The 17,663-nt window shown below is 39.8% G+C and overlaps 1 protein-coding gene across 2 annotated transcripts in view; it reads right to left on the bottom strand.

The window, feature by feature from the left end:
- Nucleotides 1-2,426: 2,426 nt before the first annotated feature.
- ARHGAP28 (Rho GTPase activating protein 28) overlaps nt 2,427-17,663 on the bottom strand; it is a 62,310-nt gene continuing 47,073 nt past the window's right edge. For both annotated transcript variants that reach the window (XM_083518657.1, XM_083518658.1), the window contains exons 6-15: nt 16,141-16,306; nt 13,097-13,188; nt 12,205-12,282; nt 10,482-10,644; nt 9,312-9,394; nt 7,443-7,640; nt 5,646-5,789; nt 4,639-4,763; nt 4,133-4,191; nt 2,427-3,145 (exon numbers count right to left, since the gene is read on the bottom strand). In XM_083518657.1, the coding sequence (XP_083374783.1) occupies nt 3,054-3,145; nt 4,133-4,191; nt 4,639-4,763; nt 5,646-5,789; nt 7,443-7,640; nt 9,312-9,394; nt 10,482-10,644; nt 12,205-12,282; nt 13,097-13,188; nt 16,141-16,306 (1,200 nt within the window). In that variant the 3' untranslated portion in view covers nt 2,427-3,053. The remainder of the gene's footprint in view (nt 3,146-4,132; nt 4,192-4,638; nt 4,764-5,645; nt 5,790-7,442; nt 7,641-9,311; nt 9,395-10,481; nt 10,645-12,204; nt 12,283-13,096; nt 13,189-16,140; nt 16,307-17,663) is intronic.

The following is a 17,663-nucleotide window of genomic DNA, read 5'->3' as shown; positions in this document are numbered from 1 at the left end:
GTTCAATGCCATCCGGAAAAAAACTATGCCAAGGCCTATTGAGTTAGTGCACTTGCTAGTTATAGCTCAAAATACCCACCCTTCTTGCTTTCCATGGCCCACAGCCCAGCTTTTTAAGAGAAAACCAAACCACATTGAATTAACTGTGCAGTAAGTATTTGAATTTAAATGAGATTCTGCTTTGCATCTTATGAGGTTTACCAAAAAACCCACAAAAATCTTTCTACAGATAGGAATAAAAATGGAAATATAGATTCATGCTGCAGAACTAGCCTCCTATTGCAACCATCAGTCAGTTAATACCTCTCATTGGACATCCAAATTTCTCCCTAAATCTATTTAATTCAACTTAATTCAAGGCCTGATTCAGCCAACATTAGGCACTTTTCTTTTTCTTGTTATGCAAGAGATTTAAACACATACTCAATTCTCCAGTTAAAAGTGCTCAGTGTTGTCTGGATTTCCCCAAAGTTTATACAAGTAGCCTTCAATGTTTTGAGACCTTTAATACAAACATGTGTCTGGGAACTCATTTCTCTTTTTTTATCCATATATTTGTATGGTGATAGTGCTGCAGTTGTGACCCATCTTAGATCAGGCTGGGACCTGATAGTGAAGGGGTAGCCAATGTGGAACTTACACCTTCTATTATCCTTAAGCTATTGATCATGCTGGCAGTGGCTGATGAGAGCTGCAATCTGAAACATCTACTTCTGCAGTAATGGGGCCCTGACCCAACAGATGAAAACCAATGGTCTAAAATGCCTCTTACTAAAAACACACTTCATTAAGGCTCTGATTAAAAGAATCTAAGATCACTTCTCCCATATTTCTGTAAACGTGAAAGAGAAGCCATTGTTTTAAACACTGCTGGTTCAAAATTAAAAGGCAAAAGAAATAAAAGGAGGAATGGGCACCTCTCAAATAAGTCATCACATCTCATAGGCTGAGAATGCTTAACAGTATGGCTGGTTTTTCAAAGCAGACTTGAAAATTTCATGAACAATCAAGGCCTCCATCTATCATTTAGTTCTTTCCAAGTGGTTCACGTGTAGCTCAATCAATAGCACAGTATGTGAAATGAATGTGTTACAAATCAACTTGTATTATTTGTTACACATTACCGTAGTTTTCGCTCCATAACACGCGTTTTTTTCCTCCTAGAAAGTAAGGGGAAATGTCTGTGCGTGTTACGGAGCGAATGCTTCCCTCCTCCGTGGTTTCCAGCGGGAGAAGAGCCGCTGAGTGGGGAGGAGAGAGGGACAGAGTGCCTGCTTCTTTAAAGGAGCAAAGCGAGAGGGGAGAGGAGCCGCTTACACGAGTGTAAGCGGCTCCTGTCCGGTTGGCTCCTTTAAAGCAAGCAGGTTCTGCTTCTCTCCCTCCTCCCCACTCAGCGGCTCTTCTCCCCTCTCGCTCTTTCAGCTCGCTAAGGTGGGGGCGGGGAGGGAGAGAAGCAGAGCCTGCTTGCTTTAAAGGAGCAAAGTGGGAGAGGAGCCGCTTACACGAGTGTAAGCGGCTCCTGTCCGGTTGGCTCCTTTAAAGCAAGCTGGCTCTCTGTATCCCTTTCCTGCCGCTTTGCTGGAAATAGCAGGCAAGATTTTCAGTGTCCTCCCGCTTTGCTTTTCAGCTCGCTAAGGGTGGGGGGGAGGGGGAGGAGGGAGAGAAGCAGAATCTGCTTGCTTTAAAGGAGCCTACCGGACAGGAGCCGCTTACACTCGTGTAAGTGGCTCCTGTCCGGTAGGCTCCTTTAAAGCAAGCAGGCTCTCTGTCCCTCCAGCAAAGTTTTTCAGCTTGCTAAGGAGGGAGAGAAGCAGAACCTGCTTGCTTTAAAGGAGCCTACCGGACAGGAGCCACTTACACTCGTGTAAGCGGCTCCTGTCCGGCAGGCTCCTTTAAAGCAAGCAGGCTCTCTGTCCCTTCAGCAAAGTTTTTCAGCTTGCTAAGGGGGGGGGGGAGAGAGAAGCAGAGCCTGCTCCACGCGTGCTCCTTGTCCCTTAAGTGCTTTTCCTTCCCTCCCCACTTAAAACATGGTTACAAAGCACAGATCCACATGGATCCTCAGGATTTTTGCACTGGGTCACCCCAAATTCACCATCAGGTCACATAGCATGTCCATGGCTACAGTTTGTACCAAAAAAATTTACGCACCCACTGTTGCCTGGGGCTGCAGTGGTGCAAAAACATTGTTACAAACATGGATCCACATGGATCCTCAGGATTTTTGCATTGGGCTACCCCAAACTCACCGTCAGATCACATGTCTGTGGCCACAGTATGAACCACAAAAATCATACATCCACTGTTTCGTTTAGAATATTTTTTTCTTGTTTTCCTCCTCTAAAAACTACATGCGTGTTATGGTCGGGTGCGTGTTATAGAGCGAAAAATACGGTAATTTGAACATTGGTAAAGTCAGAGAAATGCCATTAAAATGCTGAATACCTATATGTTTATATACATGCACGGTAAATTAACAGTAAAAAAAAAAAAAGCCTTTACACAGTAGTTTCCCCCTTCTCATTGGCAGTAGTAATAAGAACTGAGGCACAGGTATTAACATTTGACAATAAAAGCTTTCCTTTCAACATGAATAAGTTGTCACAGAATTTTGGCACTGCCTTTTTCCATATTGAATGATACTTCCTGTTTTCCTTTGACTATCTTGTTATTAGTGGTTCATCCTTTGTCTCCTGGGAGGCCTCAGAATTTCTTCCATATAAAAGGCAGGTGGCAAGATAAGGAAAAAATCCAGTTTTTATATTCTGTTAAACAAAAAGTTCTATCTATATTCCTTCATGTCAGTTGAAACAGGCACCAGTAAAACCAGTATTAAAATGTACTCATTTCAAAATAAATTATTATAACAAACCCTAAGGTTGGGTTGTATGATGCATTGGAAGGGACAATATTATAAAATATGTTCAGAAGATCATGCAGAGTAGCAACTACTTTGGTTTCATCCTTAGCAAGATGGCTCTTCTTCATGTGGAAGCTTTTCAACCATCCTTTTGGCATTTTCAGAAGTGATTTGCCAAGGTGTCTTTTTACAAGTTTCAACTTATTTTTGGTTTTATCACCCATTCCGCTTGAGGATTTGCATGGTAAACATCCAGCATGTAAGCATCTGGATCCAAACAGTGCTGTCCTGAAAGAAACATAGGATTAAAAAAAAAAAAGTTTTTAGCTTTGTTTATAAGCTGTGGTAGATTTTTATAAAGTCATTTTTTTCATTCAGGGACAGGGAACCTGTGGCACGCTGTATACTGCTCGGAGTACAACTGCTGTCAGCCCCCACCAGAAGGCTAATAGTCAAGGATGACAAGAGCTATAGTCCAACAACAACTGGAAGGCCACAGATTTCCTTCTCCCTGTTCCAATATAAATCCTCCATAGCTGTAATGTGTGAATTCTACATTTCCTGAAATATCTCCTTTTGCCTTTGAATGATGCTCGAAATTCAGTAAAACCATCAGGGTACAGGAACTCCCATAACTGCGGTAAACCCCACAAATATTTATCTGCTGGCCTTGTAGTTTCTGTTTGAACTGGGGACTCTCTAAACAGGGAAGACAGGGGATTGGGACATAAGGAAGAACAAATTCATTTTCTGTGCAATAAACGGAACATACGTTAAGGTCTTAAGGGTATTCCTGCAGACACATAGTAAATGAAAAATTGCACTCTTCCTACCTGTCCCTCAACAAAGCGTGTGAGCAAGAAGTTCTATGTGTTTTCATCTTTCACATTCAAAACCTATCTTAATGTTTAAAAGCTACAACATTATGCAAATTTGACTTTAATTTAATAATTATTGAAATAATAACGATATTTTTGATGCCCATTTTTGTCCCTACTCAGGTTGGGGCCTTGGGCAGGTGCTTTTATTACCCACTCTAACTAGAGTACTGGCAGTAGTACTTTCATGGTAAGCTATACATGAGGCAGCAGAATGAGACTTTTAATGCTACCCCATGATTCCATTATTTCAGTAGTATGTGGCGCATGGGTCAATTTCGCCTGGCAAAGCTAGATGACTCTGCCTTGCTTGCTGCTTATCACAGTTGACTTTAGGCACATATCTAAAAACCAATCTAGAAGACAAGGTTGTTATTGCTTCGATTTAAGCACTAACCTATATTTCCTCCGATTTCATGTAAACTTTGAATCTGCATCTTCTCTGATGATCCGTGGCTACAAAAGAAAACAAACAAAACATTAACAATCAGACTGCTGGTAGTGGTAAAGTTTAATCTGATGAGATTTTAACCGCCTACAGAGTGCCCTGATGGGCTTGCGTCACCTTTCTGTCTCCCATAATGGTCTCAGCTGTTGTTGTTTGATGCTCAGAGGCAACAAATTATTGGAAGTTGTTTGATGACTGGTGAAAACAAATTGGGCTGTAAACTGTGTGCCTGCAAAGCAATCACCTGGCAGCTTTACATTAGCCTGACTCTTGTCAGCTCTTGCTTGTGTGAAACTTGCACGTATAACCATTCAGAAGAATGTAAAGAATGAATGGAAGCTTCTCTTGCTCCTCACACAGTTAGATACAATGAAGTTGGAATAATGAAAGGAATAGTATGGTTCTCCTCCAAAATCTTCCCATGAGCTGTTGCTCATCTTCTTGCTTTTACTCACCTGTTTTCACAGTAAAACCGTGCCAGAATATCTTTGGCTTTTGTTTGATTGTTCAGCTGGATTGCCATAGAGACTTTTGAATGCAATGGAGCATGAACTCTTATCACCCCTTCTGGTATATCAGACTGTAGAAACAGAGGAGAAAAACAACTTGCTAAAGTCAACAAATTGGTTGGGCAAAGAATCCTTTTCAAAGGCAGTACCATCCATTCATCTAATATAATATGGGATAGCTGCTAGTCTTCATTTTCTGAAAAGCCCTGGGACCGATGAAAAAGACTCTAAAAGAAAGCTGGGGGTGGGGGGCCGGAGATAGGTTGTTCTCCCCCTCCCACCTTTTGCCCTACGGAGCCCAAGCCCAAGCAGAACTTTGATTTGGTGTGTCAGCCACTACCCACCCAGTAGAATTGCACTGCCTGGAAATAAATTAAGGCATGTCTGGGCCTTTTGAGTAGACTGTTGGTGGCTCTTAATTACTTAACTCATTCATATTTTAACACTTTATACCCTGCATTTTAGAGGAACTCCCCCCCAAAGCAGATATCAACAGAAAACAATTCAGCTAATGTAAATTAAAAAACAAAATTCAAAAAAACCTTAAAAGCAATAAAAATAAAATACAGAAGCAAAATAAAACAATGCTTAAGAAGGGCAAAACCACACAGAACAAAAACAGCGAGCAGGAGTCGTGCAAGGAAAGCTCTGAAGGAAGACACCAAGGCATGTCCTAGGCTCCAGCTGATGTCTCAGACTCCACTTGGAGCCCCTTGTATGGAAGGATTGGGGTTCATGCCCGAATTATAATACATCTGTCCTTCAGTAGTTGAAAAGCCTTGCTACTGGCACAATTCAGTGTGTTGGCTTCATTCTATAAAGCCCCAGAACAGCCTTCCCTGTATCACATTCTTTTAATGCCATTGTTGTGAACTGCCTCTGGCATAATTTTTATTTAAAATAAATAAATGCAACTAACTAACCACCACAAACAGTAAAAATATTAATACCACCTCTGTTCTTTCAGGCCTCTCCCGTTCCATAGTTTTTCTTCTCAACAGCCTCCGCACACCCTTGTCAAACATCAGCTGTCTCTTTGTATTGTTTATGGCGGCTTCGTTCATCTTTCTCACCTGAGATATCAGAAATGTTGGAACCTAAAAAGAAGGGAGAAAATAAAACTGAGTCTGCATTACAAATTACTTCCTAAAAGCCTTTCCACCCCAGTGCACACACACACTCCTGGAACATAATCCTACTGTAGAAAATCCCAGCGTACAATCTTGAAAACAGAGGTCTCATTTCAACTTCCTGAAAAGAAGCATGCAGAATCTTAAGTAGCATTTTCTGCACTATCTCATCAATCATAGCTTTCATCCCTGAAATTGAAGTAACAGTTCTGGCTGTAAATCTACTTATTCAGCTTCTTAATTCTCTACAGAGAAAGGTGATGAGTTCCTGCAATATCCCCTTTTAAGCCTTTTTCCTACTGCAAAGTTCTTGAACGTACCAATAGTTTGACATGCTAACAGTGCACTTATTACAAAGCTTCAGAAGTCCCATTTGTAACAAGGTGGATCAAGCCCAGCCTTCATGGTCTTGCATAATGACAAATCAAAGAGATTATAGATGAAAAATGCTTGTCACTACTGGGTTATCATTCTTCCAGCTTCTCAGACTTCCTGCCTTAGGTTTCCCAAATCCTTGCTAAGAGAAAGAAGCTTTAACAAATATATCTTTCATGTGTGCCTTTACTACAGCTGTTCCCCTGATTTATTACTTTAAAAGAAATAGTTTGCCTATAAATGCTCTGTGCGCTTTATATTTTGCACTTCAGTCCCTATTTCTGTGAAATTACTAAACATATCTGCATTAGTTCTCAGCCTGGACTTGTTCAGCTTGTATGAAAATTAGCAACCTCAGCACGAGACTGTGAAATTAGCATTTGTAAAAATAGAGATGATGCATTTGCAAGGGTCTCCAAGACTGCAAGACAGAGATTAGGCTGGCATGAAGCCTGTTTTTTTTTTCTACTGGAAAATGGTACTCAGTATATGCTCAGAGGTGCTTTCTCTTGCCAGCTAGACTGAATGTTCAGAAACAAGTGTGAGAGGTATCATTGATGATCCTCAAAAGTGGATCTTCTTGGTCAAGAAACATGGTCATTTAAATCAAACCTGGAGAAGTAATGTTCATCTGGTATGCAGAGACCAGTATGCAGAAAAACCAGTATATTGCTGTGCAACAACAAGAGGAGTAATCTGGAAAGCCAGCAAGTGGGAAAGCTATACCTGTATGGAAATTAATTTGTATCTTAATATACAAAAAGAACTATTTTAAATTAAGCCCTAGCTGCTATATTTTTCAAGTAACAGAATTTTATCCATTAAAAAAATAAAAAATCTTAACTGCTTGGAATTATCAAGGTAGCATATTCTCTAGCATCAGTTTTATCTCATATTTGGCAGAGCTTCTTCAGAGTTTGCTTGCATAATTGATTAATTGATTGATTGACTGACTGATTGATTGATGTTATTATTTACAGCCCAGCAACTCTGGGCAGTTTCCAGTACATATAAAAACATAATAAAACATCAGATATGAAAAACTACCCGATACAGGGGTGCCTTCAGAAAAACAAGGAATAAACTCCACAAGCATTCTCCATCAATGCATTTCCATGTTTTGAAAATATGCGTCTGTTGGATTCTGCCTGGCACCCATCAGTTAAAATCACAGGAGCTCTATGAAGGAGATGTGATAAGTCTATTTAACCTTAATAATAAGACAGAATAAAAACTTTTGCTTACCATCCACAGGATATCCTGATATTTAATCAAAAGTCTCACGACATGTGCTGTAGTGGCTGCTGCTAGCATCTCTTCTTGGTTTGCACGTTTGCCTTTGTAGATGAAGAGGTTTGGGGCAACAATCATGGATACATTCCATAAAGTCATTTTGTTTTTCCTTTCATTTGCAACCACCTTCTTCAAGAACTGTAAAAGGGCCTAGTAGAGAGAAGGCTACTCAGACTCAATTTACTGGATCACAGAGACCCTTTAGGGTGTTTCCTGACCTGCATGGCTATTAATTTTATTCAGTTTAGCCAAAGTAAATCATAGACTTGGAAGTTGGAAGGGACTGTGAGGGTCATCTAGTCCCAACCCCTTGCAATGCAGGAATCTTTTGCCCAACATGGGGCTTGAACCCACAACACTGAGATTAAGAGTCTCATGTTCTACTGAGTTACACATAAGCTAGGGACGACTTTTCAATGGATTTAATTATGCTTAGTTCAGTACTGAATTGTGGCAAAATAAACATCAAAGGATGCCTGAAATTAATTACCATGCACAATCATTCCTGAATGCCATTGATGTTATTTAACAAGTTATTCAATTTGACCTGCATGTACTTCCACTAAACATATTGTGTAAAGAGATGTTTCCAAAACAGTGGACATTCTGGTGGGATTTGGGCCACTTTCAGGTGGGCCTGAGTGCTGCCACAGCCCCCAGTGCCTCCTCTCTTGCCACCACAGCCATGCTATAGCCTTTTGATTGGACCAAGGACAGCACCTCCTTGCATGCTGACGAAAGGGTGGCTGGGAGACAAAGAAGTTCCAGGGGAGAGGAGGGAAGGGAGGCCTCTCTCCTTTGAGGGGAAAGGACTAGAGGGGTTGAAGGAATTTAGAAAGTGAAATAAAAGGTTGATATTTATTATTAATAATAATAACAAACAGTATTTTGGGTTTTGGGGCAAAGTTAAAAACTGGGTGTGAAAAAAGAAGGGGAGGAGAAATTACAGGACAGTTAAAAACACATCGAAAGGTATGCGACAGCGGAAAGGGCAAAATTATATAAAAGGCTGCCTTCACTTAAGAGTCTCTGCATGAACACATTCTTTGTAAATTGGGAAGCAGAGTCACAATACCTTCAGAGCAAAGGTTTGTGCATAGCGTGAGAAAAACTGGATCTATGGAACTCCTTGTCAAAGGAAAATGCTGTGGCAAATAATTTAGCAATTTCCAATGATGAATTAGATATGAGTAGGCAATTACAGTGGTACCTTGGGTTACATACGCTGCAGGTTACATATGCTTCAGGTTACAGACTCCGCTAACCCAGAAATAGTACCTCGGGTTAAGAACTTTGCTTCAGGATGAGAACAGAAATCGCGTGGCAGCGGTGTGGCAGCAGCGGGAGGCCCCATTAGCTAAAGTGGTGCTTCAGGTTAAGAACAGTTTCAGGTTAAGAACGGACCTCAGGAACGAATTAAGTACTTAACCTGAGGTACCACTGTATGTCAGTAACTGTCAGCTGATTATGCCAAACTGTCTTCATTTGCCACTAATCTGTGACTGACTCTGCCCTTGCATCACCATTTTGTGACTGGTGGGCTTCAGCCATTTCACGTGAGTGCTGGGTGTGTGTGTGTAGAAACTGAGAGTCCTTGCTGCGGAGCATTTTTGTAAGCTTGCAAGAGAAGGAGTTCCATTAATTACAGAAATAATTCAACTAGCCTTCTCTACGTTTTCCCCACAGGAAAGCCTTTTCCTGAGCTGAGGAAAGGAAAATGACAAGTTTGGGGAGTTTTTGCTTCTAGGTTCTACATATAGAATTGGCTCGTTTAAAAATAAACAAATACAGATGGCAAACCTCATTGAGCAACGTGCCTACCTTGGCTGCGTCCCTGCTGGCATCGGGAAGCAACATGATCAGCAAATGCAAAGCTTGCAGCTGTAATTTGACTTTGGAGATTTCTAAGAATAAAATGATGGGGGAGAGTCTGTTAAAGAACCGTCTGGGGGAAAGCCGACACTTTATATTTATATTTGGGGTTTTTTTAAAAAAATTACTGTAATACCTAAGATACTGGCTTTGGGCTGGATGCAAAAGCCTGTGCAATGTCATCTTCTAACACAACTGAGCTTTCCCCCTTCTTCCCTCTGCATCCACACACCCCAAACTGGCTGAGGAGGGTGGGAAGGGGAACTCCCAGAAGCGCACAAGGGGGGAAGAGAGGGGAAATAATTCCCCCAGGCAAACAGAAATGCTTGAGCTGACAGAGTGATCTCCTTAGCTCTGCATTTAATCTCTCCCTTTAATCCTACGCACAGCAGGTTGTATTAAACTAACTTTTACCCATCGAAATTAACAGCCACGATTAACTCAAGTCCATTAATTTCTGCATGTCTACTCTGAGTAAAAGTTAGTTGATTGCAACCCAGTTACTTGAATGTAAGTCCCCCCAAAACTAAGTGGGATTTACTCAAGAGTAAACATTCTCTCTCTTCTTTACACACTGTATCAGGCAGATAATCAGGCAGATAAATTAAATCAGAAAATGTCTGTTCTGGTTTTCAAAGGAGCAAGTCTCTTAGAAGGAAGCCTTGTATTCAGGGACAAATTCCCTTCATACTTTATCCTTTGGGTCACGAGCAGGACATCTTTCACTGCAGACTTCCCATCAACTCTTCTTTGATATCTCAGAAAGCCTGCCCTGTAGCTCAAAGCAGTCTTCTGTAGAACATAGCACATACCAGTCTCAAGGTAAAACAATATAATTCACTTTCAAATGTTTTTGTTTGTGTCACATTGTTTAATGGTGTTCAGGCCCCAGTTATCATTAGGTCATAGATTTATTGTTCTGTTAGTCTCAGTTCACCATATAAACCCATCTCTGTAAATATATATTGGGATTGCCATGTTCTGGCAGATGTAAGTCTTCAAATGGTCTGTATTCAGGGTCTTATAGTGACTGGAGGATGCAGAGACAAAGTTTTTCCTGCTCCCTCTGACTTGCTTTTAAAAACAACAGTTCAACAACTTTAATTCCTCTCTACTTACTTTCCACTAATGTGATGAAAGCAGGCAGATATTCCACAGTGAAGAGTGGGCTTGGAAGGTCTCGTATAAACATCTTCAGCAGACCTGCTGCATCATTGTTGCGTACCTGATCCCAGTCAAATGTATCTTCATCAAATTTTGCTTCAATTTCTTGGCGAAGGCTCTACAGGACAAGACAAAAATGGCATTTATGAATTACTGCTAATAAAGAGAATTCTGTCTTTTTAATTTTGCCATATCCTGTTTGGCAAGAATGTAACATCCTGAATCAAAGCAAACACTAGAGTAAAAATAAACAAATCTTTCTCTTATTAAATTTAAGCTTCTGAAAATCATCTTATATGGCTTGAATATGACCTAGTACCTATTTAGGTAGCTTTTTAAAAAACAAAGCCATAATTCTCAGCTGTTAACTGTCAAAATGCAGACCAACTTGCTTTTGTTGGTAGGTGGCAGATGTTCCAATTCAGGGGTGGTCGATACACGGAGGAAATTAGACACAGCCCTCAGGACACACCCTTTATGTGCCAAAACAATAAATAAATTTTAGGCACAAGGGAACTCCAACTTGGGACTCAGGCAACAAATAACAAATATTTTTATTCCCCACACCACTAGGACAGAAAATGTGTGCAGTCACAGTGACCTAAGCCAAACAACACTGCTAAAAACAAAAGGAAAACAAGGGCTTTAATTGTGCCTTTTAAGGAGAAAAAATGCAGGGAGGAAACTGATTACAAACAAACCAAAACATAAAAATTTATGTCGCTGGCATGGGCTGAAATGCATCTGGAAAGTTATGTGGCCTAGAATGGAATTCCGATGACTCTCATGTAACCACTTCAAAACCATGCATGTATAAATTTAAAAAACTAGTCATGTTACCCTGCTAGTAATTGTATAGGGTTTTTTTTTTTAAAAAAAACACACCACCACCAAAGGACAACTTAAAATTGTATTCACTAATCGTTCTCAAAAGACACAATGTGTAGCAACAGTCTGACTTTGTGTGGTGGTTGGGAGGGAGCTTGAGGGAAAAAAAGAAAATAAAGAGTTTTGGTAGGGATGTTATGAGCAGGATTAGATTTTACATGCTGGTCTTAAGTTCATTGTGGAATATTAAAATTGCTTAAAGAAGAATTTACAAAAGGGTAGTTACTGCACTTCTCATATTGATGTAGGGAAATTAAAGGTCAGGCATGATTATAAAAAATTAGTAAGATAGCTCAAGATTTGTGCCTCAAGCAGGTAGAGGCCAAATGTGCCGAGGAAGTGAATGAGAAGTCATGTGTGGAAACAAGTCCAAATTCTCCTCCTCTGTGTAATAGCCAGGGCAGTATGCATCTGGTCCTTTTTAAAAAATCTGAAATCTCATGAGCAGTTGCTCAGGAGCTGAGGCCTTGGTGAGTGAGGGGCACTGAATTTAGTCCCACCTCCCTTGGTTGCCAGCCTGCATTTGCAGTGTCAATAGCTGCTCTTCAGCAATGAAACCTTGTCTCCTAAGTATTTTGTCTTCATTCTTTTCCCCATCTTCATCACACACTGTCCAGTTTTGCTGAATCTTGACCTATCCGTTTCAGTGGGCTTGAGTTCAAGCAAGCACTAGTCATACAAAAAAGATTTATGCAGCCTTACAAAAGCAAATGCTTTTATACAGCTTGCCCACTTTCTGTCTTCGAAAGCTTCATTGGTCTTTAAAAATAGGTGAGAAAAACCTACGTACTTTAACTCTTGAAGCAGATCCAGGCACTCGAAGAATTCCTTCTGTTTCCAGACCCGTCTCTTCAAGCTTGAGCAACAGCTAAAGCACCACAGACAAAAGATACTGTTTGTTGGTGCAGAAATGAAACATTCACAGTTTGTTGAACACTCAAGTCTCTGAAAACATGAAATGGTAAGGCTGCAAAGCTAGCATAGAGTTAATAATTTTTCTTTCATTGGCTAGATAGCTTCCACTATTTTTATATAAGTAAAAATAAAAAAATTCCTTCCAATAGCACCTTAAAGACCAACTAAGTTAGTTCTTGGTATGAGCTTTCGTGTGCATGCACACTTCTTCAGATACACTGAAACAGAAGTTGCCAGATCCTTTATATAAGTAGTTAGATACTCCAGTCACTGTACAGCTTTTTATACAAGAAGATCCTAGTTTTTAAGTGAAATTAAAGAACAAAGTATCTCATGGCATCTTGAGGACCAAAAATGTAATAAATGTCAACAAATGCCATAAAACCCTAAACTAGGGGTCACCAACCTAAGGCCCACAGAGATCGTTTGACCGGCCCATGAGCCACCCCCAATCCGAGGTGCCCGCTCGCATGCTGCGCTAAAGTGGCGCAGGGACTCGCTTCCGTGGCGCTGGAAATCCAAAGGGCCTGAGAAGTAGATCTTGAGATATGGGCAGTTTGGTACAAGTAAAAGTAATCCTCTGTTCACCTGGTCCTATATTTTTTAATATGACTTTAAAGGTCACATTGAATTGGATTAATCATATGAGAAGTCACCCCAGTTATTTTTCTCAAACCTCACAATAAGGATTCAATCTCAAATGCATCTAAAGTGAAAGATACATTTCCACAAAGAGGGAGGAACTGAAGTCAGTTTGCTCCACTCACTTTCTGAAAGATGAGAGGAACTTTTATTCCAGGAATCTTCTTCTGATCATTTTCCAGCAGGACTGCTAGTGGAACACCAAAAAGGCCATTTTCTTTAGAAAGAGAATTTAAAATTAGAGATTCTTGATTAATAACATGTTGCTGACAAATGGTGTAAATCACTTGTATATCAGTTAAAGGAACAACCAAAGAAAAGAAAAAAATCTCTACAATAAATAGGGGGAAATTATACAGTAAAGTCCTGTGAAGCGCTATCAATTTAAGTTCTATAAGTCAACAAACCTAAGAGTTACTTCATCCAGCCCACATTCTACCAGCTTCTCTGCTCTAATATCACGGGGGGACTTTGTCAAAAGCCTTACTGAATTCAAGCTACACTACATCCACAGCATTCCCTAGATCCATCAAGCTTGTAATTTGTATCATCTGCCCATCTCTAGACTGCAGGGACCTGTTCTCCAAGAATTCACAAAGATTATAAACAGAGGCTCTGAGATAACACCCATAAGTTTCCTTAGCACCCTTGGGTGCACCTCACTAGGTCCTGAAGATTTGAATTCATTTAATGTAGGGAGGTGTTCCCTTTCCACCTCTTTTTGTATCTTCAGCTGTAGCTCCCTCCTTGCATCATTTGTTCTGTTATCACCAGGTTGTGCACTGCTTTTGTTTTAGGTGAAGACAGAGGCAAAGTAGATGTTGAGCAGTTCCACCTTTCTGTCAGCCAATAGCATTTCTCCTTCTTCTCCATGCAGAGGACCTACTACTAGTTTATTCTTCCTCTTGCTTCAAACATAGCCAAAGAAACTTTTATTATTATTTTTTCTAACCTCTCTTACAAGCCTGAGCTGATTCTGAGCTTGGGCCTCCCTGACTTTCTCCCTGCAACTGTTGGCTACTTGTGTACACTATTTCTTCAGGATTTTCCCTTTCTTCAGTTTCTTATATATACCCTTCTCACCCCATCTGTAAGCTACATCTGCTTTACATGCCCTCACTTTTCTTTCTTGTTGGGATTGTCTGCAATTGTACCTCTAGTATTTCACATTTAAGAAACTCCCATCCACCTTGGACTCCCTTTTCTTTGAGTATTTCTGACCATGGTATCTCACCCAGTAGTTCCTTCAGCCTTCAGAAATCAGCCTTCTTAAAGTCCAGAGATAATGTCCAACTACACTCAGCTTTCCCTTGCCTGTGCATAAAACCTAAGAGGACATTATCACTTCCACCCAAGATTCCCAATACTTCCACATCCACATCAGTTCCTCCCTGTTGGTGAGGACCAGGTCCAAGATAGATGATTCCCTTGTTGCTTCTTCCGCCTTCTGGGAAATGAAATTGTCAGCAGGGCAATGGAGGAATTTGTTGGACCTTACATTGTTGGCAGACTTTGAGTTCCAACAGATATCGGGGTAGTTGAAGTCTCCCATGACTACTATATTTCTCCTTTTTGAATGTTTGGTAATCTGCTGTGTTGTTGTTGTTTAGTCATTTAGTCATGTCCGACTCTTCGTGACCCCCTGGACCAGAGCACGCCAGGCACTCCTGTCTTCCACTGCCTCCCACAGTTTGGTCAGACTCATGTTTGTAGCTTCCAACCATCTCATCCTCTGTCGTCCCCTTCTTCTTGTGCCCTCAATCTTTCCCAACGTCAGGGTCTTTTCCAGGGAGTCTTCTCTTCTCATGAGGTGGCCAAAGTATTGGAGCCTCAGGTTCAGGATCTGTCCTTCCAGTGAGCACTCAGGGCTGATTTCCTTAAGAATGGATACGTTTGATCTTCTTGCAGTCCATGGGACTCTCAGGAGTCTCCTCCAGCACCATAATTCAAAAGTATCAATTCTTTGGCGATCAGCCTTCTTTATGGTCCAGCTCTCACTGCTGTAGGAAAGCATAATCCAAGTCTTCAGTCTATAGTCTTGGTGGTCTATAGCAGACACTAACAGTAAGGTCACTGTTGTTTCCCTCTCCTATAATTGTTATTTATATACTCCAAATCCCATGCTCCAGGTCATGGATCTCTTCACATGTGTATATATCCTTTACATATCCTTTACATATAATACTCCTCCTCCTTTCCTGTTTGGTCTATTGTTTTGTAAACCTTGAGTCAATAAATACATCAGTTAGCATTCATATAATGTTAGTGACCATCAGAAACATTTAGGTAACAGATTTTTATAATACCTTGTTGCTACAACTACTACTATTAATTATCCCTCCTTCACCTTAAGGTCCCAGAGCAGGTTACAACGTTAAAAAAAACATGTACAACACAATATTTAAAATCAAGTAGGTCCTAAAAATATACACTTAAAAGTGCCAAAACAAGGGATAGTAAATATAAATGTATATATAGGCACCAAGAAGAAAAGAATGGATCCATGTGATATATCTTTCCTCTAATTATCAGTTTTGTATTGGCAAAATCCTTGAAATTTGTGGATGGTAACGTACTTTTAAATTACATTCCTATTGTATAGGGATTAACAACAGGACCAGAATAGATCTTATGGCTGCTATGGTCTAATAGTCACTAAGAGACTTGTACTTAAAACCTGGAAGAATACTTGCCATCTATTATGCAATGGTTTGATGCCCTTAACACACTTCTGAGTATACTTTCTATAAACCCAACTTCACTTGGATACATATTTATTGATCAAAATGTGTAACCTAAGATGGATGTATTGGTTTTTAAATGCATTGTTAATGTGAGATGGGATGTGTGTGTCCTTATGGTTATTTTTTTCCCTTTTTCCTTTCAGGTTTTGCTTCCTTTTTCTTTAATGAATTTGCAATTTAAAAAAGCAATAAAAATGTAGACTCGCCTCTGATATTGTATTTTAGTGTATATAGAGATAATAGCTTGCAATCCCTTTCTTTTTCTTACTGCATATTTGTATTGTGTAATTTAGTAAAAAAATTAAAAATGTAAAATAAAAATACATTTTTTTTAAAAAAAAGCCTTACTGAGTAATAAAATTCTCAGAAGTTTTTGCTTTTATTTTTTATTTATTAGCCACGGTTTCGTTAACACATGCAGTTACCTCGTCCTTTGACTCTTTCTGTTCGGTTCCTCTTCAGCTCTATTCCTAAAGCATCATAGAAGGCTGTTAGCTCAATCAGAGAGAGATAACGAATTTTCTTCATGTCATCAAGAGACAAATCTCCAACTTCCGTCAGTCCAAAACGGCTTTTCCTAATCGTAAAGTTCTATAATATATGTTAAAGAATTGCTTTAATTAAAAGTTTTGGAAAAAATATTATTTTTTGTGTGAGAGCAAAATTTCATCTTAAAATATGTTTGCGCTACTATTGAAATCTTAAGAATGCAATTGTGCCATTAAAGCTGTAATCCTATGAAACATGTTTTGGTGTAGACCCCATTAAACACAGTGGGTTTTCCTTCCAAATATTGGGCTAAATAATCTCCCACTTTATAAAGAAAACATGCATTCACATACAGCATCGGGGGGAAATACTGTTACAGTTTTACCATGGCAGCTTGGCAGCTTGGGGCTTCCAGGTGTTTTGGCACAAATGGGTTGCCAGGAATTGTAGTAAAAAAACTTCTGGAGGGTACCAGGTAGGCAGAGGGTGGCAGAATGGATTCTACATTAACTTTATAGGCAAGGGCAGAAACACATCCTGTAGTATTGCATAGTGTTCAAGCAGAGAACTTACGGAAAGCTCCATACTTCTTTGGACCCTACATTCATATGCATAGTTTGTGGTTTTAGAAATCATCTGATATTTTACTTCCACAGATTGATAAGAGGACATCCAACCAGTTACAAAAGTCTACAGGTAATAGGCTACCTGTGTGGAAGGGCAGTTTCTGCCTTTCCCCATCTTATGAGAACCTCTGAAGTAATTTGGTATGAATACAAATACAAGTTTATGCATCCCCAGGGAAAGCTGAGGGGTGGAAGTCTAATGGCTTTGGTACAGGACTAAGATACAAGAATGTCTGAACACAGGCCATCTTGCCTGCATTATTCAATTACAATAAATTACTTTAATGTTAAAGGGCAAAGAAACCCACTGAGAATGAATTCATGCATTATTTACATAAATGAAACTCTGTTTAGAAACTATTAGGAGACAGCTATAGTGGTCCAGCAACACAGCTTGGCAGGGCAATGAATTATGGCATTCATCCTTTTAAAATTTTGTTTAACAGTAAGGGGGAAAAAGCTATTTGTTCATGTTTTTTATATTATGGGATTTCCCTCACAATTTTGCCACTTATTATTTTGTCATTAAATGTGTATTATATACTTGACCTTCCTTTGTAATGTCTCATTTTGAAATATTTTAAGATAATAGTTTCCTGTCAATTATGTTGCTCTGAATGCATTTTTTTTTAATATCTGATTTTCTTCTGTAATGTTTTATTTGATGTTTTAATGTAGGTTGTAAATCGCATTGAGTCCCCCCCCCCCCCAATATAAAGTGGTAGAGAAATGGAATGGAATGAATGGATGAATTCTTGAGGCAGCATCCATTCTTCAGGGCATACTTTGATTTTGATCCAGCTTTACTGATGTTAAAATTGATCCACGAACAA

This window comes from Podarcis liolepis, assembly GCF_965112155.1.
Source record: "Podarcis liolepis genome assembly, chromosome: 8".
Classification (NCBI taxonomy): domain Eukaryota; kingdom Metazoa; phylum Chordata; class Lepidosauria; order Squamata; family Lacertidae; genus Podarcis; species Podarcis liolepis.
The sequence above is the reverse complement of the archived record's forward strand: the minus strand, read 5'-3'. Positions and strand labels throughout refer to the sequence as shown.